Source organism: Manacus vitellinus, unplaced genomic scaffold (genome assembly GCF_001715985.3).
Source record: "Manacus vitellinus isolate BGI_N305 unplaced genomic scaffold, ASM171598v3 scaffold_3_pilon, whole genome shotgun sequence".
NCBI classification, from domain to species: domain Eukaryota; kingdom Metazoa; phylum Chordata; class Aves; order Passeriformes; family Pipridae; genus Manacus; species Manacus vitellinus.
This window is the reverse complement of record NW_021940535.1, coordinates 37042816-37068237: the sequence shown is the minus strand read 5'-3', so window position 1 is coordinate 37068237 and position 25422 is coordinate 37042816. Positions and strand designations below refer to the sequence as shown.

General features: G+C 38.3%; 1 protein-coding gene and 1 long non-coding RNA gene across 2 annotated transcripts in view; both read left to right on the top strand.

Annotated features, from left to right (window-relative positions):
- Positions 1–25422, top strand: part of NEBL (nebulette) — a 249860-nt gene that overhangs the window by 99288 nt on the left and 125150 nt on the right. Inside the window, exon 4 of the mRNA XM_018075678.2 lies at positions 11282–11389. Within this exon, the coding sequence (XP_017931167.1) occupies positions 11282–11389 (108 nt within the window). The remainder of the gene's footprint in view (positions 1–11281; positions 11390–25422) is intronic.
- Positions 12660–17039, top strand: LOC108642195. The gene is made up of 3 exons (XR_001921013.2): positions 12660–13880; positions 15508–16074; positions 16913–17039. It is a non-coding gene; the product is annotated as an uncharacterized LOC108642195 (long non-coding RNA).

Sequence of the window (25422 nt, the reverse complement as noted above, 5' to 3'; positions counted from 1 at the left end):
AGGTAAAAGGCTTTACAGTAGAGATAAAACTCATCTGTGTAGATGTTTTCAAAACTTTAAAAGCAATCAGAAGGTAGGATGTCTCAGATATAGGAATGCAATTTGTCTTTTTTATAAGAGGCAATGACCTCTCTCCTAGTTTTCCCTGGTCACTAAAGAAGAAAACCCAACCCCAAACCCCAAGCCTGTGGCCTTTAGTGCTTGGAACTGAAAAATAATTGATCTCACTATACATTTCTAAGGAAGTTTTGAAAAAGCAGCACGGGATAGCATTTAAATAACAAAGACCCTTCTTTAAATTCTCACCTTCTCTCCACTCACTAAGGGCCATTTAACAAAGGGAGCAGTTTTTACAGCTGGGGTGATTTGCAACTGTTCTCTCTCTCTTCCCTCCCTCTCCTCCTGCTCACTCATTATTGTTAGCTAACATCTCTGATAAGAAATGGGAAGTACAGTCCCTGTCTGCTCCTTTGGGATGCCTGGTCTTTCTTTTCTGAAGCAGTTGTGGTGTTTGTTTTTTTTTTTTCCCTCCAAACAGGTTTCATTTCATTTCTGGAGTAGTTCCTCCAATTTGCGGACCCTTCCTTTCTTTACACTTTTTTTTTTTCTGTCTAAGCAGGCCCTGCTGCTACACCCCACTTTTTTCTCTGATCCTAACCCAACCAACTGTCACTTTTTAGCCTGCAGGGAACCTTCTGGTACTAACATTCCTGCCTTGTTTTTATTAGAAGGGCATCTCTCACAACATATCCCTCGCTGTTTGAAGCAGAAGTCATGTGTATTCAGTAGGAATGAATAATGGATGTATTTAAAGGGTACCTTGCCCTTCTCGTTCCTTTGCACATCATAAATAACCTCTCTTTTAGTTGGGTTTTACATATTGCTCTACAGGCACGGTTTGAAAAAATCTGGTGATTCAGCTCTCAATGTAAAAACCTCTGTTGTATGCAGCTGAAGACTGGTCTATACCAAACTCATTACTGGCATCTGTGCACAGCTCTAGAATTCTGAAGGTTTAGGAAACTGAACACGAATTTATTCTGAAGTAGGCCACAAAAATATAGCATCACAGGAGATGTATAGACAACATGATGGGGTGTGTTGGAGCTCATTTCACTTGGATTTAGTAATCTTTTTAAAGATATCTTTAAATATCTTTAAGATATCTTTAGATATCTTCTCAAGATACATAAAGATATTTTAGGTAGCTTTAAGTTGCATTTTTACAGTTTAAGGAATTTTCAAGATGTTTTAAATATAAGATTTTAAAATATCTTCTTCAGATGAGCTGAATTGTTCTCTAAAAGTGTCCTTTTCTCTCCACTCACTGTAAAAACGAGTTGGTTAGTGAGGTTGTGTGTCCGTGTCTGTATTAGCGACATCTGCTTTTTGTTTCTGGCCAGTTATTGCCATCTGAGGAGTTCCCTGGGATAATGGTATTAAAGGATAAACTAAATTTAGTCAGAAGTTTCCTAATAACTGTAACAAGCTTTAACTGAGGCTCCCAAAGAAGAACCTAAAATTGAAGACCAGGCTTGGAGGATGATTTAATTGTCTAATTTCTGTTTAAGGATGTTAAAGTGAGAGTTTGAGAAGCAAATGTTTTTGGTTGGGGCGGGATGAGGGAACTGGATATATTTTTATTGCTCATTACTTAGGTAACTGACAAGTGGAGTGGCCTCATTTCCCTGTTACTGTCAACACTGCAAAACTAGCCCCAAGTTACCATGTTCTCACTATAGGACTTTCACCTTGAGTATGTGGCTAAGATTTTTTTCTTATGTATCCCTTGGGTCTTTTAGTGTCAGGAGCCTAGGATGATCTATGTCTTTCCCTGTGAGTTGTGGCAGGACTGGGGTCCGATTCCCAATGAGCACAGGGAAGTGAGAACTCAACCCAGGGATTCTGGAGTCATGAGCCTGTATCCTCTTTGTGAATGAGGTAGATTTACCAGGTAGTTATAGAGGCAAAAGATTTAGAGGTACCGGAAATTGCTTACTCAGATGATTCAAGCATCTAACAAAAGACAGTCAGAACCAGGTTGCAACACTGATTCTACAGGTGGCCTTTGGCATCTTCTGATCTCAGTTCTTGTGGCTGCAATTTTGGAATTGTGTGAGTTTCCTGTGTGTCCAACCGTTTCACTCTGCTTGTTGTTACCATGATATTTGAGAGGCTGATGATGGAAACATTAGATTTGCATTTATAGAAGGTTGCCTACATTCTGAATTGTTTAAGAAATTATTCCCTCTGAGTGATTCACCTTATGGACTTCTCCAAAGGTTAACATTTGTAGTGATTCAGTTCTCTTTACAGACACTTGTCTTATGATAGTTTTGGGGATTTTAGTTGGGACAAAATATTTTCTGTATTATTCCCCTCTGCAGCTGAAATTTCTTAAGAATATCTGACATTCAGAGTTGAAAACGAAGGAAAAATTTTAACATACAAGACTGAACTGTCCATTGTGTATTTTCTGGTCTGAAACTACCTTTCTTACAGTCGTCATTTTACATTCACCTTCATTTCCTTTTCACTTTAAAATGAAGAACAAAATGGAGAATTTACAGTCTCAAAAAAAAAGGGTTTAATGTCATGTTCTAGCTAGACTTCAGCTAAAACTAATCTCTGGGTGCCAAGCTGCAGGTGTTAGCTGGAAATTAATTTTATGGATTTTCCTATTTTTTCCCCCTCTTTACTTCCAAATTTTGAAAAGGAGGTTCCTCCTAAAACACTAAGCTACCTTTATGGTGCCTTTGATAGCTTGGGCTTTATCTTCATTACTAAATGGCAGAAAGATAACTTGGAAGGCAGAAAAAAATTTAAGTATTTCAGAACTTGTTTACAGTTAAAGGGAAAAGATGGGTAGTCTCTCTCCCCTACCCTTGGTTTTACAGAGACAAAGGAACTGACGACATGGGGACATCTACAAGTAATATGGCCAAGGGGGCGCAGGCTGTGTGCAACAGGCATGGATTTTGCAACCAGGGTTGCATTGCAGGCTCCCACTTGATATATCAGCTTTCTAGAAATAAGGAAGAAATGGCACAGTAAACAGTTGCAAGGAACTTCCATAAGAACACCTAAAGCCAAATGATCTGTTAACTGTGTGGAATAAGCGATGGCTTCTCCTTACCATGGGAATAGACAAGAAGAGCTGTAAGGCAATGAGACAAGAGGGTAGTTACTAATGTGAGTGGTATATAAGGTGCCAACTGCGTGGTGTCTGACTGACAGAGAGACCCCAAGTTTGCTAAGCTGTTAGCAGAGGCCAGAGGGTATAATTGCACTGTGTCCCATTATTTTCTGTGACTCTTATGTGCCTGCACACCTGTATTGGCTCAAATCTAGATTTTTCAGTTTCTTTTCCTCTGCACTTTGCTCTGAGCTGCATTCTGGTGGCTCTCAGCTGGGTTCATTTGAGCCTCTTTCTCTGCTACAACAGTGAACATTCCCTGATTTTTTGAGCAGTTGTTCATTAGAGTTTTACTGGTTTTTTTTTCTTCACATGTCATGTTCTGGCTTCTCTTGCCCATTAATGTTTGTTTTGGTTACCTTTTGTAACATATGACTACAACTTGTGCCTTTGGTCTGTATTACAATTTTCTGAAATCAGTCTTCTTTACATCCCTTCTGTGGTCAATCTTCTTTACATGCCATGCTGTATTTTTTTAGTTCAGTTTTTGGCTTGATTTTTGGTGTGAATATTCTACACTCTTTGGACTGATATGACCCTTGCGTTATTTGGAAGATTTATTAGGTAAGTTTTAGAAGATTTTATTTGGTGGAGTTTTGCAGGGAAAGGAATGTTTGCTGTTTCTTTTTTTACGCCTCCCCTCCTCCCTCCCCAAATTGCTGTTGTAGCTGCCTGCCTTTTGTGTGGATGTGCATTTTTGTGTTGTATCCTTTTTCTACCCAGTGTGCAGATGCCTTGGAGCTCTGCGAGTACTATGAGCCAACTACAGGCTGCATGGCCGTGGTTTGCATGGCGCTGAGCCTGAGATAACACATCCTGCCTCTCAGCAGGGCTTGCTAGCTCAGTGTTGATGACCTAACCAACCAGCAGTTACGTATTTTCTGTCCACCTTGGAGTGTAGGCATAGCAAGCTCACGTGTGCTTGTGATTTGCTGCATACTTCCTTCAGAGCACAGAGCTCATGAGTACATAATTTTCCTGGTGATTGCCTGACCATTTTCTTTTCCGGTGATGAAAACAGCAAGAGAGGGACTGTATGTTTAGTTCAGGCCCTGGAGATAAAAATAATATTCCCGGAGTTAGCAAATCTATACATGAGACATTAAAATGGGGTTTGGTTTTTTTTTTTACCCCCTCTATGTATGATAATTATCTCTGGAGGAGTTTGCTGTCACTGGTATCATTTTGGAGGGTATTATTAAAATTTGTGGTAATTTATCAGGCTGCATTTGGATTATATATGTCAATATTACATTTTCTGCCTGGAGATGAGATATGGTAAAGTCCACTCTATTTCTGTTGTGGTAGAGTAAGAAATCCTTCACCTCCCCAGATTTCTGTTCCTTGGAGATAAAGTAGTTCAAACACAGCATATACCAAGTGATGGGGAGTGGACAGAAGATATGACAGTATGTCTTTGTCATGAAGGTTGCCACGTCATATCTCCTCAGCTGCAGTTCTGCATGGAATTTGTTTACTGCTTCTTAAAATGTGAATATAAAGTTTGGTTCACAAATTGAATGGATGATAGTCACTGGTGGAAATGGGGGAAAATCAGCTTGTTCTGAGTCTGGCTTGTTGTCTTCTCTGTGTGTGCAGCCTTTGGAGAACATTAGTTTTATATTTTAATAGAAAAGAATATCACTGACTTCCACTTTGCTGAATAGCAAAACAAGGTGCAAGGCACTTGAGAGCATACTTAGTGGCATAAAAATAATTTCTTGGGCAGAAGCACCCAACTGGTTTCAATGGAAATTATTTTGATGGAGTGGAGCCTATTCAACAAGCCTGTTGAAACAGTATCAGATCGCACTCTCTTCAGTTGTAATTTTACTTGGATCCTGACAACTGTTCACATGCTGTTGTGTGGAGGACTCCATCTTTTTCTCATTCTGACATTGTTGATCTCTCACTGCCTTCAATTTCCTGCCCCTGCACAGCCTGGGGTGTGGAATGCTTTTGTCCACGCTTTTTCTCTGAGCCACTCACATCATCTTCAGTATGATGAGACCACATTATGGAGACATTATCTCCAGAGTTACTATTTATACATTTTAATTTGCACCCATCCAACATTTTAACTGTTCTGATGTGGATTCCAAGATTTTTGTTTGTTAGAAGTAGTTCCCTGGTAAAACTGCAAAGGTCTTCAGGAAATTACAGTGCAGAGATTTGCAGATAGTTGGAGACTTGCTGAGGCTGTACTTCGGAGGGTAGCACAGACAGACTTGCCCAATATTTGAATGATGTATGTAGAAAGACATAATATTTAATGATAGTGATGACACTTGAAAATTTTTACTCCATATAGATGCAAAAGTTTTGCATTGTGTTGGAGTATCGACGTTTTCAGCTTTAAATCATCTTTGAATAAGAAACTGTCTACTCTCAGAAAGTTTCAGCTATTATGATGAATGCTTGAGAGATGTGAGTTGTGAAAATGGCTTTTTTGTCTATATTAAAAGGGGAAAAAAATCTAAAATTTGACTTCGTGCATTCTAAAGACCATTTGAAAAAATTGCAAAATGCAGTCTTGGGGAATTTTTATTTTGTTTTATCTGAGAAAAGTGATGAAATCTGTAACCCTACAGTCCCTTATTCCAGCAGAACTCATTCATCAGTGACCTTTTAGGAGTTCATAGCTCCTTGATTTCCCTAAGGAATGTCCAGCCTATAGCTTCCAGTTCATATAAAAGTTTTGAGCACAGTTTAGTCTGCCCTATGGGCTGCTCTCAGTTTCTGCATTCCAGACAACTGTTTAAATTTACTGTGGGCAATAGTTCTAGTGGAGTGACAGTGGGAAGACCATGTTTTACTGCCATTAGGAGAAGCAATGCTTGGGCAGATTAAGTCTTAAATGGAACTGTTGTTGGGTCTTAGATGGGACTTAAATGTGCCTCTAATACAAGCAGGAAATTAATGGGATGTTGAGCTATGGGCAGTGTTAGGATACAAAGAGATAAACTATACCATGAAGACTGAAACCTACCTTTGTAAAATAAGAGAGTGTTTAGGATCCTTTATAAGAGAGATTGGTCAAATAAAAAGAAGTCTTACTGAGTTTAGTCTAGAATTGTTCTTTACATTTGATTTATCTGTGGACATTTGTTTCAACCATGTTCATAAAAACTTAACTTACAGAGTAAGTTTTTTCTATGTATTGCCATTAATTTTGTAAGAAGTAAGATAAATCAAGGCAAAATCAGCAGCCTATGTGCTCTATGAAATAAGCAGAACCAAACAAAGGCATCTTTGCCAAGATGTGCCTCTAGGACCTTTACTGTGGGAGAGGATTTCTTGCCAGTCTGTGAAAACCAGTGTATTAGCAGATGGTGACCTTTGGGAGGTAGTTGTGTGTGCTGGGCACAGAAGGAGCAGATGGCTTTGGGCAAGCCTCAAACATAACATACTGAAACAAATTCATAAATATTCAGGGTGTGGTAAAGACTGTAGGTCTATGAAGATTCCTCTCTGGGCAAATGTGGGTGTGAGGGGTCCTATTCTCCCATTCTACCGTGCTTATTCCTTCCTTGCTGGATGTGAGGCATGATGATGCCAATCTGTGGGGCTATGCAGTGTGTCAGAATAAGAAAGGAGATTTAACTACACAGCTACCTGGTCTGTACAGGGAAGTGGAGAAGGGACTGTACAGGAAACTAGCTTTAACACTGCCTTAGCTTTTGGTGATTTAATGTTTGCTTTGTAGTAGCTGAGTAACTTTCTGATAGGGATGGGATGGATAAGAGTATGAGGATCCACCATGTTGTATTCTTACTCTGCTTTTTTGTTTGGTGTTTTTGGACTCCTGTGTTGTTTGTTCAACTAAAATGTACTTCTGGTATTGCAAATCAGTCTGGACTAAGGGTAGGTACCAAAAACCCCAAGAGTATAATCAATCTTTTAGGGTCCATTTATATTTTCAGAGTATTTTTCCCAGGAAAAATTAATCTTGTTTTGCTAATAGGTGGCTTTACTGCCAAGTACCAAGTGTACCTCTGAAAAAAATAAGCAGCATTTTCTCAGCATAATATTTTATGTACCGAGTAGGATAGACCCTCTGTCCTTCGGTGTAAGATGGACCTTCTGGCTTCTTCATGCTGACCTCATGAATGGATTTACACAATCCTGTCTTTGAGTCTCTAAATGAGATGTCATGAGATGTGACATCTCTTGCTGATGTCACAAATATGAGAAGTTTGATTTGTTAAAGATCTGTTGGATCACTTACTCCTTTCACTGTGGGTTTGTGCAGAATTACTTCTCATGAAGTATTTTCTCTTAAAACTGTTTCATTTATGGTGATTTATTACAGTTTTATTTCTAATGTTTATGCCACACATTGTCTCTCAAAGGATCAATTTTTCAGGGTAGTCACCACTGAGGGTGCTCTGCATTTGTGAGACTGCATTCAATTTTGGAGCCAAGAGGGAAGCATTATGAACCACTGGCTGGGATTTTGGTGAGGAGTTGCTGAAAATCATATTTGTAGGAAATGACTGCATTTATGATTCAGTCATTAGGGGTTATTGACATTTCCATTTCAAAACTAAATTTCAAGGGTTCCCGTTTGGGTTGATCTTGGCTGGCCGCCAGATGCCCACCAAGCTGCTCTCTTATTCCCTTTCCTCAGCAAGACAGAGGGAGAAAATACAATAAAAACCTTCTTGTGGTTTTTTTTTTTTTTTTTAAAAAATACAAGGGCTGCCCTCAGAAGCAAAGCAAAAGCAAAATTTATTCTCTGCTTCCCATCAGCAGGCAATGTCCAGCCACTTCCTGGGAAGTAGGACCCTGGTACAAAAGCCTTAATCACTGAAGTCTGCTCTCCCCCTTTGCTTTTGCTGTTGAGCATGGTGTTTTATGATATGTGATACCCCTTTGGTCAGTTTGAGTCAGCTGTCCTGGCTGTGTCAGCTCCCAGTCCCTCACCCACACTGAGCCTACTGGTCTTTGGGTGAGGTTAGGGATGACTCCCTGTGAGCACTGCTCAGCAATAGCCAAAGCACTGTTCTAGATACAAATTCAAAGCATAGCACTATATGGGCTGCTAGGAGGAAATTTAACTCTAGACAGACCCAGTATGTGATTAAGTCAATTGTTATAGTGATTTTTACAGCTCCTGTACAGAATATTCTTTTCTACTGTAAATTTGTTTAAAGCAATTAATTTGGATTTTAATCCCAGATTTTGTAGTTACTAAAAGTTTTCTGGTCAAGCAAAACTTGAACTTTTAAATTATCTGAAATTGGGAGTCAATCAGCAGTTGTTTTGTCCCCTCCTCATTCATATTAATTCTTGATACTAAATAAGAGTTGTGCTTAGATCCAAGTTCTAAATGACTGATGACATCTTTATTATTTCACATTTTGTGGAAACTGAGGTGTTTTGTCTTTTGAACTTATGCTAATTAGTAGTTTTAGTGGGCTACATTTCAAAGAGTGGTGGTCTTCATGATTTATTATGTTTCTTTATGATTTTTATAACTCAAAACTACGTTTTGAAGTTAGATAGCAAAATCCAATAATGCATATATTAACTCTACTAATGTTTTAAATAATTTTTTTATTGTTTCAGAGTAGCTGCTCTGAGAACTATAGTTAACCTTACTCTTGTCAAGTGATTTATTAATAGAGAGTAGAAGCCCTTTTTATCTGACTGAAGGATTAAAATAATATTAAGTTAAAACTATCTAGTTCCCTCCCTTTCTTCTTCTTCTGTTCCTCTGTAAGATGAATAAAGGTCATTTGAAGTTAATGGCTAGAACATTTGGAATTAATAGCAGGAAATACTCTTTCTAAGAATAGGTAATCTCTCTTGTAGGCAGGGCTAAACCCATTTCTCATTGTAAGATGTGTTCACTTGCTCATAATTCTGGTAAACTTTAAACAGTAAGACTGAACATTTCCATGTCAGCTGCCTGCTTCAGGTCAAATGTGGTATTTTTATGCAAAATACTTAGCAGTTCCCAAGGCTGAGACTAGGATAAACTTTTGTTCCCTTGGAATTATTAACAAGTGGGGTTAATTTTTTTTTTTTTTAAAGTTGTTTAACAGTTCAGTTTTCTTGGCGTTTAGGGCTGAGGAGCTGAAGCTTGCTGAAATGGAAGTCTTTTTTGTTAGGTATGTGTCCTTGGCCATGGAAGTCTGTCCAATTTTGATAAAGTTTTGTATGACTTCAAATAAAGAAAGTTTACAGATACTTCCAAGACCTCTTTCTTAGCAGCAGTCCTGGAATAATATGTTTAAGGAATCCTCTGAGGGTCAGTGGGAAGATGGAGAGTCATTTGATAGAAGGGAGATAATAGGCAATGAAAATTGGAGTGCCTTGGATAAAGGGATTTAGCAAGAAGCCAAGGAGGGACGGACCAGTGTAGTTTAGAAATTTAGGAGACAAAGTGATACCTGAATACAGTGGTCAAATGGAAGGAAAGGTGCAGAGGAGTTGAACCTGGGGGAGATGAACAGAAAGGCATGGGCCAGCCAACCATGGTTTTCTCAAAAACCCCAGTGGCAGTGCTGTTTCCTTTGCCTCAGGGTGGTGTGAAAAGATTATACTTGTGTGAAACCTACAGCTGCCTCTAAATGTAGAACACAGGAAAAATGGTTCGTTGATCAGGTCACATACTGCAGTGTCTCAAGGATTTGTGTGATGGGCTTACGTGTGAGCGACATACAATGATATATGCTAAAATGCCATTTAAAGAAAAAGCAAAAGTTATTAAAATCCTCATTGAGATTTAGGATGGGGAGGACAAACTCTATTCTATAGCCTTCTGAAACTTAACGTTCATGATCTAGAGGTATTTCTTCCTGTGCATGACCGTCATAACATTAGGTACTTGCTTGTAAAATAAACCTAAGCCAACCTTGAACTTGGTACATGTGCTGAATGTTTTCTGCTTATCAGTTTTGTGAAGGAGAATCCTGCTTTGCACTAGTGCTCTCCCAGGTGCTGCAAAATCTGGATGTGTGTAGTGAATAAAGCAGGAGACACAGGAAATAAAAGGAAGTTTATATGGGTAAGATAGATGAATCCATCCGGGGAGAGATGGGTCCTGACTCTGCAGAGTTTTGTCTGTTACTCAGTAGTGACTTAATATATCTTGTTTCTTTATGTTGAAACTGAGATCCCCAAGACTGATTTTGCAGAAGTACTGGGTATTTGTAACTCAAAGTCCATAATTTGAACATATTCAACTGTTAGGAATCTGAGAGTGAACACCCTGAGACCCTTGTGTGGTTTTGGAAATTAAACTCATTTCACCTCAGTTTGCACATTGCCCTAGAAGCATGGATATTGCTATTCCCACTTTCCAGGGTGCATTATGAAGATTGATTAATGTGATGAGAGCTGTATAAAAGATCCTGATAAAAGTAATATTCCTGCCTTGATGGTAGGATTTGTATAGTCTGGTCCAAAAAAATGATACAACTGCATATGGAATCATCTCTGCTGTGTAGAGAATAAAGCAGGGGGCCTTGTCAAAGGTTATGTCAATGGATGAGTACCTGATTAAAGACAATATCTGAATGCATATGTGCAAGAGGGAAAAATTAAGCTTATACAGGCAACCATTCTCTTACTTACCAGCGTTTGACTTCATCATATTCTGAATACTCTTTTCATGCAGTATTTTTTTATGTGTAATTTATGTTTCAACAGGGAAAGAGACTGGTAGAATAATCATGAAAAGAGGGTGAAATGGGAAGCTGTGTATTAGAAGACCTCCAAATTTAGTTATAGCTATTTTTTTGTGCGAGTATAGGTGCTTGCTTGATGCTGTGCGGGCGTCTATAGTTCTGTGGTAACTGCTCTGAGAATGAAATGACCACAGACTGATCTTTCCTCAGCTGCAGTATGCGTGGAGGTGAGCTCGTGGCACCCCCAGAGGAGGCAGTTGCTCAGGCACTGGGGAGTTTTGTCCAGTTGCTGCCTATCTCTGTTAGTGGATGAAATCAGGCTTCTCCTTTAAAAGCTGAAAGCCTCTTACAAGTCCTTTATTTACAGTAAAAAAGAATTGCTAGATTGCTAGGGGCAAATTATGGAAAATGAAAACAACCCTGTTCTTCTGTATTTTCTATTCTGTAGGTAAAATACAAAAGAGACTTTGAAGAAAGCAAAGGAAGAGGGTTCAGTATTGTGACTGATACGCCTGAGTTACAAAGACTGAAAAGGACACAGGAACAAATCAGTAATGTATGTGACTGCTACCTCAAGTGATTGTAGATGGAGAACTAGTGTGTTTAAGTATGTTTGTTGGTGTTTCTGATGAAGCCTGTGTGAGTGAAGAATATGATTTTGGTGATAAATTTGTGTATGTCTGATTTTGAAGTGTGTGTAACTGTATACCATGGACTTGTACAGCACATTGGAAACGTGTGTTCACCTCTCCAGCTTTCAGCGAGTATGCTCAAAGTATTTTCTTTATTAAAATGATTTGACACTTTTTCCTTTTCTGATAGATTTGACAGTGAGTAAGAATACTTTTGTAACTTTTAATTTACATATAAACTATATAAATTATGTAAGTTATACAGTTCTGTCTCTTTTTTAGCAGGGGCTGTAAAACTGAAAAAAATAGCATAACTGGCAAGATGGAGTTTTCTAAAAGCAGATAAAATTTTGATGCTGAGTTTTAAAAGAAAATACATGCAAGACAATGTTCTGCAAGATGAGAAAGAAATGGCAAATAGCAAAACTTAATGTGTTTCATTAGCTTACAGGAATCAGATTTTAAAAAATGGGACCTTTTCTGACTTACTATTTTCTTTTTTAATTATTTTTTTACTGACTTATTGAATAACTTTTACTAGGAAAGTTATTTGTTGGTATTGTATTCCTTCATAACATGTTTAACTCACTGCATGAAGGAATATTGGGTGATATGTAGTGCAAGTTATGATATATATAAAATAGGTAAGAACTAGTGTGAGCTAGAAATGATACAGAATCAATACTATTGGCTTGTCTTGGCTTTCCTCCTGATCATTCTTCTGCTACAAGAACTTGTCCCCATGGATTATTTTGGGAAAATGTTTTTTAATCATTCTCTGTGGTAATAAAATAACAGCATGGCATCAGAAACACCCAATGTAAGTATAATCAGAAGAAAATGATGGGATTTATGTACTTGAAAGAAAAAACTTTGTTCAGGTTGATATATTATTGGAAAAAAAAAATCAATGAAATATACTAGTTTTTCACAGCAATGGAGATGTACCATTCTTGCCAAAGCATTGACTAGTTAAGATTTTGATGTCCACAGCTGCTCTTAGAGGTGAAAAGTTTGGGCTTATTTCCTGGAGCCTTGGTCAACGGGGAGGACAGTTAGTTTAAGAGGTGAGCAAATGCTCCTGTGCATAGATAAGATGAGAACAAAAGCTCATCTCTTATGTTCACGCTGAGTTAACTGAAATTACTGGTTTGTAAGAGGGGAAGAAGATGTATTCTTCAGAGTGGCAAAAAGCATGACCATTAATACTTCCGTTTGGGATCTGGGAAACTTCAGCAAGTCCCTGGTTTTAATCAGCTGTATTTTTTATTCAGACCAGGAACTTAAATGAGGTCCTCTCGTGACCTATATAGCTTTCTAAAGCAAGAGTGATTCTTTTGCATGGGGTGGCTCTGGAATGCATCAAGGAGATGAAACGAGCAATGCTCTGATGAATACTTAATCCCTCACACGGGTCTGCTCTGTTAGGAGAAGCTGAGACGAGTACCCTGCAGCAGGCCTGTGGTGCTCAGTTTTGGATACTGGCATGCCAAGAAATTTAATTAGATATCCCAAGCCCAGTACCCTCAACATCAGACTACAGAACAGTATGACACAGCTCACTTGCATGCTCTTTATCTCTCTCTTGTTCAAAGAGTATTGGGTTTTCTGTTGTGGGAAACGGAGATGATAAAACAAACAAGTTTTGGTTTTTGTGACATGGGAAAGAGCTTTCTTCTTATCTCTATGTTTCAATGGACCAAGGGGGTTTCTCTTCTAGCACAACTTAGGATACTGTCCGGTTCCTGAACCAAAGATACCTATCTGACTTTTCAGTCTCAGAAATAGCTTTTTTAAATGTGAAAAATGGTTTTATTTCAGTTTTTTTCCTTGGTGATTGCATGTACCACTCCTGTCTCTTCATTTTTAACCACCCAGTCTTAACAATCTAGATATGTTCTATCCAATCTTAACAATACAGAGTTGTTTTCTCTTCTCTATGTATGCAGCTGACAGATTCCAAGTAAGGAAGTCTATTATAAAGAATTAATCTTGATGTGTAAAATGGAATTTTAAAATGTGCATGATAAAAGAAGTTGCATTTCATTTCTGCTTATGCTTAAATAATGAATTCATTTATAGCATTATATCCTAGAAAAATAATTCTGCATAGGCCACAACTTGAATCTAATTAGAAAACTGCTGTATTATGGAAATGCATTCCACACAGAGTAGTTTCTGTATTTATCAGATAAGCAGTATATGCCATCGACTAAGGATCTAATTAAGGTTTCAAGACGCTGAAAGGTAAGCACTTTAATAATTTTAGATTAATTTTACTTTTCATATATAGAAAAATGGAAGAATACTAACATATCTATTCAATTTTCAGTTTTGTTTTGATTTCACCTTGAAGTATTAGATACTTCTCAAAGAGCCTATTTGAACCAAAATTGTAACAACTTCATTGAAGGGGTAAGTGAACACAGTTAAATGTGTAGATATTCTTGATAAAGATAAATAAAAAAATAAAACTAATGGTAATAGATGATAATTAGCATAAATACTTTTAAAATATTGTCTTTTTTGTCCTGATATTAAGTTTGACATCATACATTAATATTAGCACAGTGCTCTCTGACTTTTTAAAGAATTTCTTATGCTATGAATATAAACCTTGTGAGGAAAAAAAATCATAGGAGGAGTGGAAGGAGAGTGGGTTGGCAGAGGGTGTTGGATTTTGGTTGCTATTTTGCCACCAGCAACCCTGCTTCTGAAGACTTAGACCGAAGTTATGGAATTAATTTTATGTCACAATGGAAGTATTAGGACCAGAATGCAGTTTCGTAGAAAAGAATAAATTGTATGCCAGTATCTCATGGGTTTTTTTGTCATTAAAAGCCCAGTTCTGCTGATGTACAACATGCTTTTAGCATAGAATATGTAGTCACTACAAAAAACATATACTGTTCACATAGAGAAATGTGTAAATTTTGTTAAAGGACCTTGCAGTGGTTTTTGTTTGTCTTGAACTTTGAGAGGATTTTCAATATGAATGTGAATATTCTCAAAATGAAAAACATACCATGTATTTTTATAGGTGATTTTGCAAATAAGCTAACTGCACTCTGGTTTTGCAAGGAAAAAATTAAGGTGGCAAAAAGAACAGAATAATTAAAGATGATGGCAAAAGATTATTGATTTGTCATGACACTGGCTAAATGAGGAAGTAGGAACTCAATGTAATAATATTTTTTTTAGGGAAATGGAACACTTTCAGTGGTTTGCAGCAATGAACTGCAGCTTACTGCCACTGCACTTTTATGTCTAGCTATATGAGTTGAAGCATGTTTTATCCTATGTGAAATAAGCTGCTCTTTCTTAAATCTGTTCCTGGTAAATGTCTACAAAGTATAAAAGAAAACAGGTGTCCGTACAAATTGGAGTGAGAAGCTTTCATTAAGATTAGGCCAGTGCTTGGATAGTAGAGGTTGCTGCCTTGGTTGTATGGCTCGAAGGATGCATGGAAGCTTTCACAGTGGTTACCCTGGTTGCTTTGAGAGCCCATGTAAAGGCATTTCTCACTTCCATATTAATGCTGCTATGAAATTAAGCCATGTAGGAGCAAGAAGCACGGCACATCTGTGCCCTTCTTGCCTTTGAGAACTAGCAAAATGAAGTAATACAATTCATTTATTTATATGTGACTCATTTTTCCAGTAAGTTTGGATTGTATATGAAATGAAATGTATGATAATGCAAAGAAGGAAAATAAGAAAACAGATTAAATCTGCTTTAAAAAGCACGTTTCCAAGATACTCTACTTTGGTGAAGAAGTTTGGAAGGACAGTAGAGTTTAGTGAAGGGAAGGTCACTGAATCACCCCCCTGTGGGGTAAGAGAGTGTCTCCCCCTTGTATCGGGACTTAAACTCCTCGCTGAAATTAGTGAAGCCTATACTGGCTGCAGAGAGAGAGCATGAAAATCTTGAAGCATTTTTGAAAGTGTTTAATGTGGATTTTAGTGAGAAAAGCTATTTATTAATTGTCTTTCAATGTCTTTAATGAAATATGGTGCATGGTGTTTTTTTTTTTTCTTTTCAGTATCAAGGGTCACATTCTACCGCCAGTTAAAATTATACAGCTTCAGGGATGCAGCAGAGGGCAGGATTTCCCTCATAATTTGAATCAACTAAACACCTGTTATCTGGATAAAGGCACAAATGATGAGGAATTGGATACTACCTCAAATGTAATAAAAATATGTCTTCAGTAGCAACTAAAACAGAACACAAAGCATATTGCTACTGCAGTTGTGCACATCTGCACATCTGAAATTAGAAACTGTCCCTAACAGACAATGAGCCACGGCTCCCTATTTGGAAGCTATTGGCAGAGCTGTTTAACCTGTTTACTTGCTCAAACACAAAATGATCTCTTAAATTGCTAAAACAGATTGTAGAGAAAATTGGCAAGAGAAGATGTTAACATGGCCCAGGGCTTCATTTGTAGGATTCACAGTGCAAAGCCTGCAGATACTTGTCTCCAATGGCTTTTTTTCCTCCATTGAATTGAAGAGAAGGAGAAGAATAGGGAACAGGAAAAAATAACAGAAACATCAATGTCTACATTTCAACCACCCATCAAACCAACCATCAACAAAGAGACTGGGTAAGCATGTTAAATTGCATACAAAAAGAGCTTATGCTGTTCTGGGCAACGCTGGGATTTTAACTGCTTCTGAAGTGATTCGTTCTTTATTTGACTGTCCTTGTATTCCTAAGCATGACTTTTATGGTGTTGTTTTTTTACTTGAAAAATAAGCATTTAGTCATGTATGACAATTGTGTCTACTAACATAGATGAAAAGCACTTGCTGACCAGTGCCTGAATTGCTTCATGTCCGTGGCATATGGGTTAGGCTGGATGCACCATGGTACCGATTGCCTTCTGCTCCCCTTGATTCCTCTGACAGTTTAACATGAACTACAACTCTGAGAGCTATTCATTATTTGATATGCTGTAGGCTTAATTCCACACAGCTGCACTGCAAATATGCTGCATATAACTCACGTGATTAAGCATCTATCAGTTGCCTTCAACAGCATTTTTTTCTGTCTGGAAACAAGGAGGTCGAATATGTAATTCCTATTGTTAATATGAGGGCATCTGTGCAAGAAGGTGGAGCTCCTACTGCTCTCCTTTGCAGTGAACACACATCCATAGATTCACATCCAACCTTGTTCCTTTTGTGGATTGATCTTCCAAGCTTGCTTTGTATGGATACCTAGAAATGGAAATTCTGAGAAGCCCCAGGTCCTTTGACTTTTGAATATTTCTGTATTGAAGTTTTTTTCACTTCTCATTTTCAGTAAGCAGAAATCATTCTACCTTTAAAGGTAGAGTCCTAATAAATGCTTTAGAAATGACTTAGCAAAAGAATCACATTATTTTTCAATGACCACGAGTAGTATTTGCAGATTTTTATATAGCTTTCATATTTTGTAAGCTTTCAGAAATTAAAGGGAAGCCATATGAGGAGCATCTGAGGTCACTTCATCTGTTCAGCCTGGAGGAGACTGAGGAGAGATCTCATTGCATTGTACCACTTCCTTGTGAGAGGAGGAGGAGGGGTAGGCACTGATCTCCTCTCTTTGGTGACCAGGGACAGAACCTGAGGGAATGGCCTGAAGTTGCATTAGGGGAGGTTTAGGTTGGGTATTAGAAAAATGTTCTTCCCTCAGAGGGTGGTTGGGCACTGGAACAGGCTCCCCAGGGAAATGGTCACAGCACCAATCCTGACAGAGTTCAAGAAGCATTTGGACGATACTCTCAGGCATGCAGTGTGACTCTTGGGAGTGGTCCTGTGCAGCGCTAAGGGTTGGACTCAATGATCCTTGTGGGTCCCTTGCAACTTGGCATATTCTGTGATTTTGTGAAAATGACTGAACTCATGCTTAAGAAATGATGAATCTGTGGAAATGTAAGTAATATTTTAGATAGAACTTGTGCTAAAAATTGAAACCTTTGAGAATGCATTTGAAACCTCAGTGTGTATTCTAATTAAAAAAGAAAAAAAAGATCTTTCTTTACTGATCATTATCAAAGCATTATGCAAAGTTAGAAAAAGACGGTGTTAAATTAATCCCTATGTATATGAATTCTTTACCTACGGTTTCAATAAAAAGTCTGAAGTTATTTAACGGCATGGTGCTTTGTTACTTCTTCCTGCTGTGATCCCTCTGTAGAACAATAGTCACCAAACGTTCAGCTTTCTAATATTTTCTTTCATTTATTGTTTATTTACCGTATGGTATGATATTCCACACACTATAAAATGTTGTAAAAGGAACTTGTAACTTCTTCATGGAGTTTTTCTAAAGCTTCTTTCTCACTTCTTTAGTGGTTTTCATTTACATTGTTGTCAGAGTTGCCTAAGAAATGAGGAGGTATTGGAAACCCCTTTTGTGCAGACCTTATTTAGATGAAGAACTAAAACACAGAGATTAAAGTGCTTATGCTAATGCAGTAAGTAGCATCTAGAGTAAACCATTATCTTCTGTGTGAGCCTTCCATTAGAGGTAGAGGGACACAGAGCCTTTGCTAGGGAATTTTACAGCTGTTTGTTGAGAAGCTGGAAAAGATTGCTGGGAATCCAGGACAATGTGTTCATGATTCATCAGGGGTGGCACTGACTTCTTTTTCTGGCCCCATAAGTTTTTCAGATTCTCTTTCTTGGTCTCTCTTTCTAAATCCTTCGTGGTACACATGACAATAGCTCCCAACATGAGATAAGAAACATTATTTTTAGACCCTGAAATGCCAAGTTGAAGGGTACTTTTTGGAATCTTACCTAGTCATAACAATCATTATGTGTGAATCTGTCAGTACAGGTGGAATTGAATAATTTAGGTAACTTTGACTATGGTAAAAGGTCTACTGAGCATTTGGATGTTCAGTTTGCATCAGTGTGTAACTGTTGTATTAGGCCATATTCCATGGGGGTAGTAAAACAGATATCCCTAAAAAGGTGACATTCTTCACCTGCTGAAGGTCAACTACCTGGTCCAGAGTGGGAGAAAGAGTGATGTTGTTATGAGGCTGCTTCCTTTGTAAGAGAGGTGGAAAGGTGCATAACTCTTCACAGAAGCATTTTGTCATTGAGAAGCTGGAAAACAAACCACTGCCCAAGAGAGGCAACTGCATCTGGAAAAACTGCTAGCATTAAAAATAAGGATTTATAGTGGCTATTATATCCCATACTGCCCAGAATAACATGAGATGTGTGAATTCAGATAGACCTTTGGGGTAAGTCCGTTGAAACACTAACCCCAAATGTATACTGAAATTCAGGTGAGCTACTAACGTGAGAGAGAAACTCCACATTAGCAAATTGTATAAAAGGGAAGTGCTTGTCTGTCAGACACAAGTCTATTTGGACTTGAATAACATGTGACTTTGGGACAATTTCTGTGTGGGGAAGGCTCCCTTTTAGCAGCCCCACTGTGAGGATGGTAAGTAACCTCAAAGAAGCCTCTCAAATGTGAAGCTAAACTGTCCTCAAGAGATGCAAGGGGAAATATTTTAGGTAAAGTGTATCTCTGGTAGTCAAAGCAAGCTGCTGTGATGCCTGTATAGCTGCTTCTTAAATGATCTTATTCCATCTGACTTTATTCTATAGGCTTACTTAGAAAGATCTCTTTTGTCTAGTTTTTTTAAGCATGTAAAATATGATATATATTAATGTGGTTGATTATATGTTTTTAGGATTTCTGAAGTCTTTTATAAGTTTACAGAAGAAGTTGCTGTAACTGTGACCTATTTTTTCTGTATCCCTGTTTTCATCTGAAATTAGTTGATTACAAAAGTTATGTAGCCTCAAAGTTTCAAAAAATTTTCAGTGAAGTTCCACAGGGGGTAATATAGTCTTTCTGATTCTAATTTAAATAAATAAATTTGATAGGATGACTGTAACCTTGCTCACTGTATTGACAAAATAAAATGAGTTGTGTGGTGGAAATAAAGCAAACCATCCAGAAAAATCCCCAAAGGCATGGATTTACTGCATGTGTAAGTGGGTCAACTCATGCATGAGAAATGAATGCTAAATGTAAATTGGTTGCAAAACTGTAGACTTTAAGTAGAATTGAATCAAGTGATAACCTGAATATTTTGATAGGGATGTTCTATCATGCTTCTCTTTAGAAAACAGCAACAAAGCTGAGAATTACAGAGAAATAACTAAAGCATGTATTTGTGTTAATTAGAACAGTGTCACTGAACTCCAGAATCAAAGGCATCGTATTCGTTGATGTCTCTGGCATTGGTAAATTTTAAGTTGAACCTGTATTTGATTAAACCTTTATTTGGGTTGATGAATTGCCTTACATGAGATACACTTCAATTCAATAAAGACTGTGGTATTTCTTAATGAGCAAAAGGTTTGATCCAGTTTAGAAAAATACTTCTTGTGTTTCGCCTGGTTAAAATAATAATAAAATAGAATTTTCTAGTTAGGAGATATAAAAGAAAAAGATGGAAATTTCTGTCTCCCTGGTTTCATTTTCTATTTTTGGTAACAACATTCATATTTCAAGGCAAGGCTTATATCAAAGGCATCAGTAATTTAAAAAACTGCTACATAATCTTCAAATATGTAACATAACATTTCATGGACTTCATTTTTAATCCATGGTAATTGCTATCTTGTCAACAGATGCATTTGTTACAGACACAAATTGATATAAAAGTTTACTTCTGTACATACTTATAACTCTGAACATCCTAATTGGAGGCTAAACCAGCTATGTAAATGTGAGGAATGAATTGACAGTTATGCTATTTTCACATTTTGCTATGGTATCAACTGTGTTACGCATGGCTCTTTGTGCTGTAGTTTATGGAATGAAAGATTCAAAGCTGTAATGAAGGCAACTATGAAAAGTGCTTTGTGGCAGCCGTTGTAAGCACCTATCCATTGTCTGACTAAAGAATTTGAGTTTCTCTTTAAGCACTCGTGACTTCAAGACTTAATCTACTTGGATGGTTTCTGATATATCAATATATATGTCTCTTTTTTTTTTTCTGTTGTGATACTAAGCAACTAAATTATGACAAAACTCCAACAACTTATTTTTCCTGTGTCACTTGCCTATTTTAGCAGTATCAAAAATCACTAATTATTTTTAATGAGTGCATAGTTTTGAAGTCATTGTTTTTTACATATAGAAAAAAGACAATGAAAATAAAACCTCTTCATAGCAGCTCAACTTGGGAGCTAATTAAAATGAAGCTTTTAGAATGGGAAAAAATTAATTAGCCAAGAAGTTGAGAACTAGGAGTTAGCACCCCTAGATATCTTTGCGTAGTTAAATGATTGCAAGGGAAATATAATTTCTAATTTCCTTGGTTTACTATACTGTCCATTACCTGCCTATCACTTTACCTTTTAGTTCTGTCTTACCTGATGCTTTTGGGCTGTGCATCAGTTACTAGGGCAGCATTTTAAGCATTAAACCTCTTGCTGAAGAACAAGATGCTCTGCTGCTTCTGCTAATATCATCTTTAATCTTGATCCCTGGAGTTTTGAATGTCTCACCCCTATGATGCTCACAGGCTTCACTGACCTTGACAGCAGGGATATCTGGTCCTCTGTGGCACTCAGTTTTTTTGTTTTTTTTTTTTACATGTTAGCACATGTGTCTGTGATTTCCTTAGGCTGTCAGTAGATACATCAGTTGTGACAAAACCAGCACTGTAGTAAGTATAATTAATGACTAAAATTTTTAACCATCCTAAGACAAGAAGGAAAGTAGCAAAAGTTTATATGTGCCATTTCTGCTTGTGTCTACAAAGATCTGAGAGTATAAGGTGCTTACTCCTCCAAAAAGCAGATTAGAGTGACTTTAGTATTGCTTGCTAACCCTTTCTGCTCTATAATGACTTAGCTACAGAAGTATTTTTGTGTTTTTTTTCAAGGCTTCTTTCACTGATTCTTTGTCTGGCTCACAGCAACATAGTCTTGCTGTTAACAAACACAATATTTTAATGGATAATTGAAGGGTGATGGGTTTTTTTCTTTTTTTTTTTCTTTTTTTAAGATCTGCCTTGAGTTTCTTTCTTTCCTGTCCTTTCTCAATTTGTAATTAGTGACCCTGTTCAGTCCCTCAGAAATATAATGGGGCAGATATTGAATATTTCACTAAGCAAGCTACAGGCAGAGTTTGAATGTCAGTCTCCACTGGACTTTCTCAAAGTCTGGTCTGAAGAAAATATCATTTGAGAAGTGGGTTTTTTTAACTTCACGGCTGGCTTTTTTCAGCCTTTCTGAGTTTCAGTCCTGCTGTGCCCCTGCTTTATATCTCCTTCCTCCTTTCTTCACTACAGAACAATGGTGTAAAGTGAACTCATACCCAGTTTGGCCTGTCTAGCCCTTTTCTCACCTGAGGAGAAATATGCTCCAAACTGTGTGACTTATGTTGCCAGGGTTAACTGATTTTTGTAGGGTTTGGCATCATGGGATAGCTGTTCCCAGTTTCCAGAACAGCAAGTGGGTAAGTAGCTGAGGAGGATAGTGTGGCTGCTGTGGGTTTTGGCACAGCAGAGCTGGTCTTTGAGGGAAAAGGAGAGGATATTCTTACGGGGAAACTGTGGCCAGACCCAGAGTCTTCATTAGAGCAAGGTCTGGGTGTCTCCAGGCTGTGCCTTAGTGTGCCAATACTGAGCAGAGATCCTGCTCCCTCCTCTTGTCATTTAGTGGGACAAAGGCACTTTGTCACCTTTTATCTTGAATGAGATTGGCTACCATTTTGTTGCAGAGCTGGAACCACTCAGTTGTGCTGTTCCCTTGGGCACCACTGATGGAAAATGAAGGATTCAGAGGATCTGGAAGGGTGGCTCTGTCTCATCTCTCATGTTTTCTTGCCTGCTCAACAGGGAGACCTGCTCTGGTGTGGGCTGGGCTGCCCTTGGCTGCAGTGCTGTGAGCACAAGGGGAAGGGCCAAAGGTTTTGTTTGCCTCTGCCAGCAAGCTGTAGACTTGACCAGGGCAAGGGAAGCAGGCATGGAATGAGGTCACTTGTTTGGCATCGCCTTTTGTTTAGCATTCCTTTCTGTACATTGTGTGTTTCTGGCTCAGATAATAGCTGGCTTGCTCTCTTGAATTGAGTCAGCAGTCAGGTTCCTTTTCAACAGAAATGGACTGGATGAAAGGCTTAAAAAAGCTTGGTGGTGATAGAAAATTAAGCAGGATTATCAATGAAGGTGATGGCAGAAAGTTATGGAAAGCTCTGACAATATTGAGGGATTGGAGATTAAATGATCAGCCTATATTGAAAATTTATATAAAATATACTGAGAAGACACAAACAGGGATCGAGTTGTCACTGGGAAAAAAAAATTAAGTAGAATAAGCCTATAAAGTCACAGGTAGCAATACAACTGCAGAAGTGAATGTGATTATGTACAGTTTCTTATAAGGCAAGAATTAGGAGCAGGAAATGTAGCTGTCAGGCGTCATACTTAAAAGAAAAACAAATATGTGGCCTATAACAAAAATGTGAAATTCATTAAGATCGGAGCCAGAGAAGTCTGGAAGTATAAAATACATTAAAAGAAAGACGAGACAAGCTTGTGAAAGTTAAATTTATCGGGAAGTATTAACTGTCGTTACCTAAATCCAGTGACAGAATTGGGAAGGCTCTGGGATGCTGACAGCAGGAAAGTAAAAGGATCTAAACACAGGCAAGACTATGTTTCATGCCTTGGCATGCATTACTGAGCAGTGATGAACCGTGGCGGTGTCATCAGTGAGACCAGAGTCCATCAATGAGCTTAGAACCTTGTGCTATTTCTAGTCACAGCTGTGTCTCAACCCTACCAAGCAGTGACCAACCCATTGCATCCTTGGTTATACATAGCTGGCTTGAATGTACAGAGTTAGAGTTAAAAAGGATTATTAATTATGCACCTGACCGTCTACCCCTGTGATATCAACAGGCTTCATTCATGACATCTCATTGTCTTCCCAACCTTTCTGTTACAAACCAGAAAACCTGTCTGAGTCTCGAATGGCAGATTTTTGAAGAGATGGCTGTGGTGCAAAGGTAATTGAGATATCACAGATATTCCTTACGTACATGCAAGGGTTCTTGCATGACCATGGCAATTGACAGACAAGGTATTAGTCAAGAGTAAGATGGCTTTGACCCCACTAGCATTTTACTGGTTTTCAAGTTAATCATCTGACCACAACTTCCTTGGTGTTGCAAGACTCTCTTGGAGCATACAAAGTAGATCCATTACAGATGAAACTAAAGTGAATGATGCACTCCAACCACTAAAGTGTATCCAGTCAATTGGACCAGAGTAGAGCTAAACCATATCTACTCCCCCTTGCTGTAAAATATGGAATTTATGTCCTCAGAACTGTTTCATTCTAGAGAAGTGCTCCTGTTACGCTGCAGTACTTCCTAATGGAAACATTGCTTAGGCTTAGGAATGAGTGATCGCTTTGAAGTTGTGTTCCTGCGAGACCTGAGAGTGATACTAACTGCAACTCCAGGCTTTAAAATTCAGAAAGAGGAACGCTGGAAATAGTGGGTGCTGAAAATCAGATTGTTGCATGACCTCTGTATGCCCTGTCAAGGGGTCACTGAGACTTGTCTGGTGTGTGCACTAAACTTGTAATTTATGTTTGTGGAGGATGTCAGGAGGAAGATTCATGTCTGGATGTGCAGGTGCTCCATTAGGACTTAGAGACATGGATTGATTAGGTGGTTATTGCCATCTGCAAAATTAGCCTGGTCAGAGACCCCTGACAGGGAAGCTTGGTGCATAACCAGTGAGCCAGGCTGCAAAATGTTAACAGTAGATAACTAAGATATCTGTGAGAGCTATCGCATCTGATATACTGGCTCTGAACTTTTGGGGATGACATACTGCATCTGTCAGATGGCAGACTTGAATTTTGCCATGATTTTTTTGTGTCTGGATCAGCAGAACATGCACACAATCCTCTGTGTGTGTATAAGATACAGAAGGGAAGGCAGGTAGCCAGAAATTTAGCTGTTCTTTGGGAGCAGCATATAAATATATGCCATATGTATAAATGAGACTTGGGAATTGAGTATACTCCACAGGTACAAATGAGACTTAGGAGTTATCTGGAAGGCTCGTGTCTGTAGGAAAAGATATTCCTATGGCTCAGAACAGCATGAGGAACTTTGACAATCCAAGGAAATCTGCTCCATGTGAGCAATTTGTTTATATTTTGCAACACGACCTTTTCTGACACGAACTCCAAATAAAATGAGAGGGTCGAGAACTGAGGCACAGAGTCCTTCTCTGTTAAACTAATAAAACTGACTGTTAAAATGTATCCCGTGGATCTGGCATTCATTCACGTGCGTATTCTGCTCTGTGTTTGGTTTCTGGTCTCAGATGTATACTGTGCAGAAACAGGGCCATTTGCTCAGTCCCACTTCTCACTGGTTTTCAAGGGCTGGCTGGACAGAAGAAAAAGAATTTAGGAAGTATCTCCTACTGAATGAACACTTTGACCTGCTCTAGTTATGAACATTGCACTGTAAGGGCCACTGAGTCAGGTCCTCAGCTGTCATCAGTATTTGCTCACAAAAATCTTGTCATGCATGTTTTGAGCCTGATCTTGAAAGCTTTGAGATTTTTGACCCTACGTGTCTGTCCAGGTGTTACTTGAGGTGTTTCCTATTTGTCAGACAATTCCTCTTAGACACGATTGAATGCATGGATCAACCATCACTGGTTTGTACTACACCTGAATTTGGGAGGTCTGCTCTTTATTCCTGACCTTGCTGATAGCATTCTTTGTTGCCTGTGGCAAGCTACTTCACTTCTGTTTCCTCTTCCACAAAATGGGGATAGTGCTGCTGAGGACCTTTGGAAAACTCTTTAAAGATATAATGAAAATGATAGAACAACTGAATATTATGGCTGCTGGTGTTGCTACTTGTGTGTGTAAATTTTGTAAGTGGTAACTTG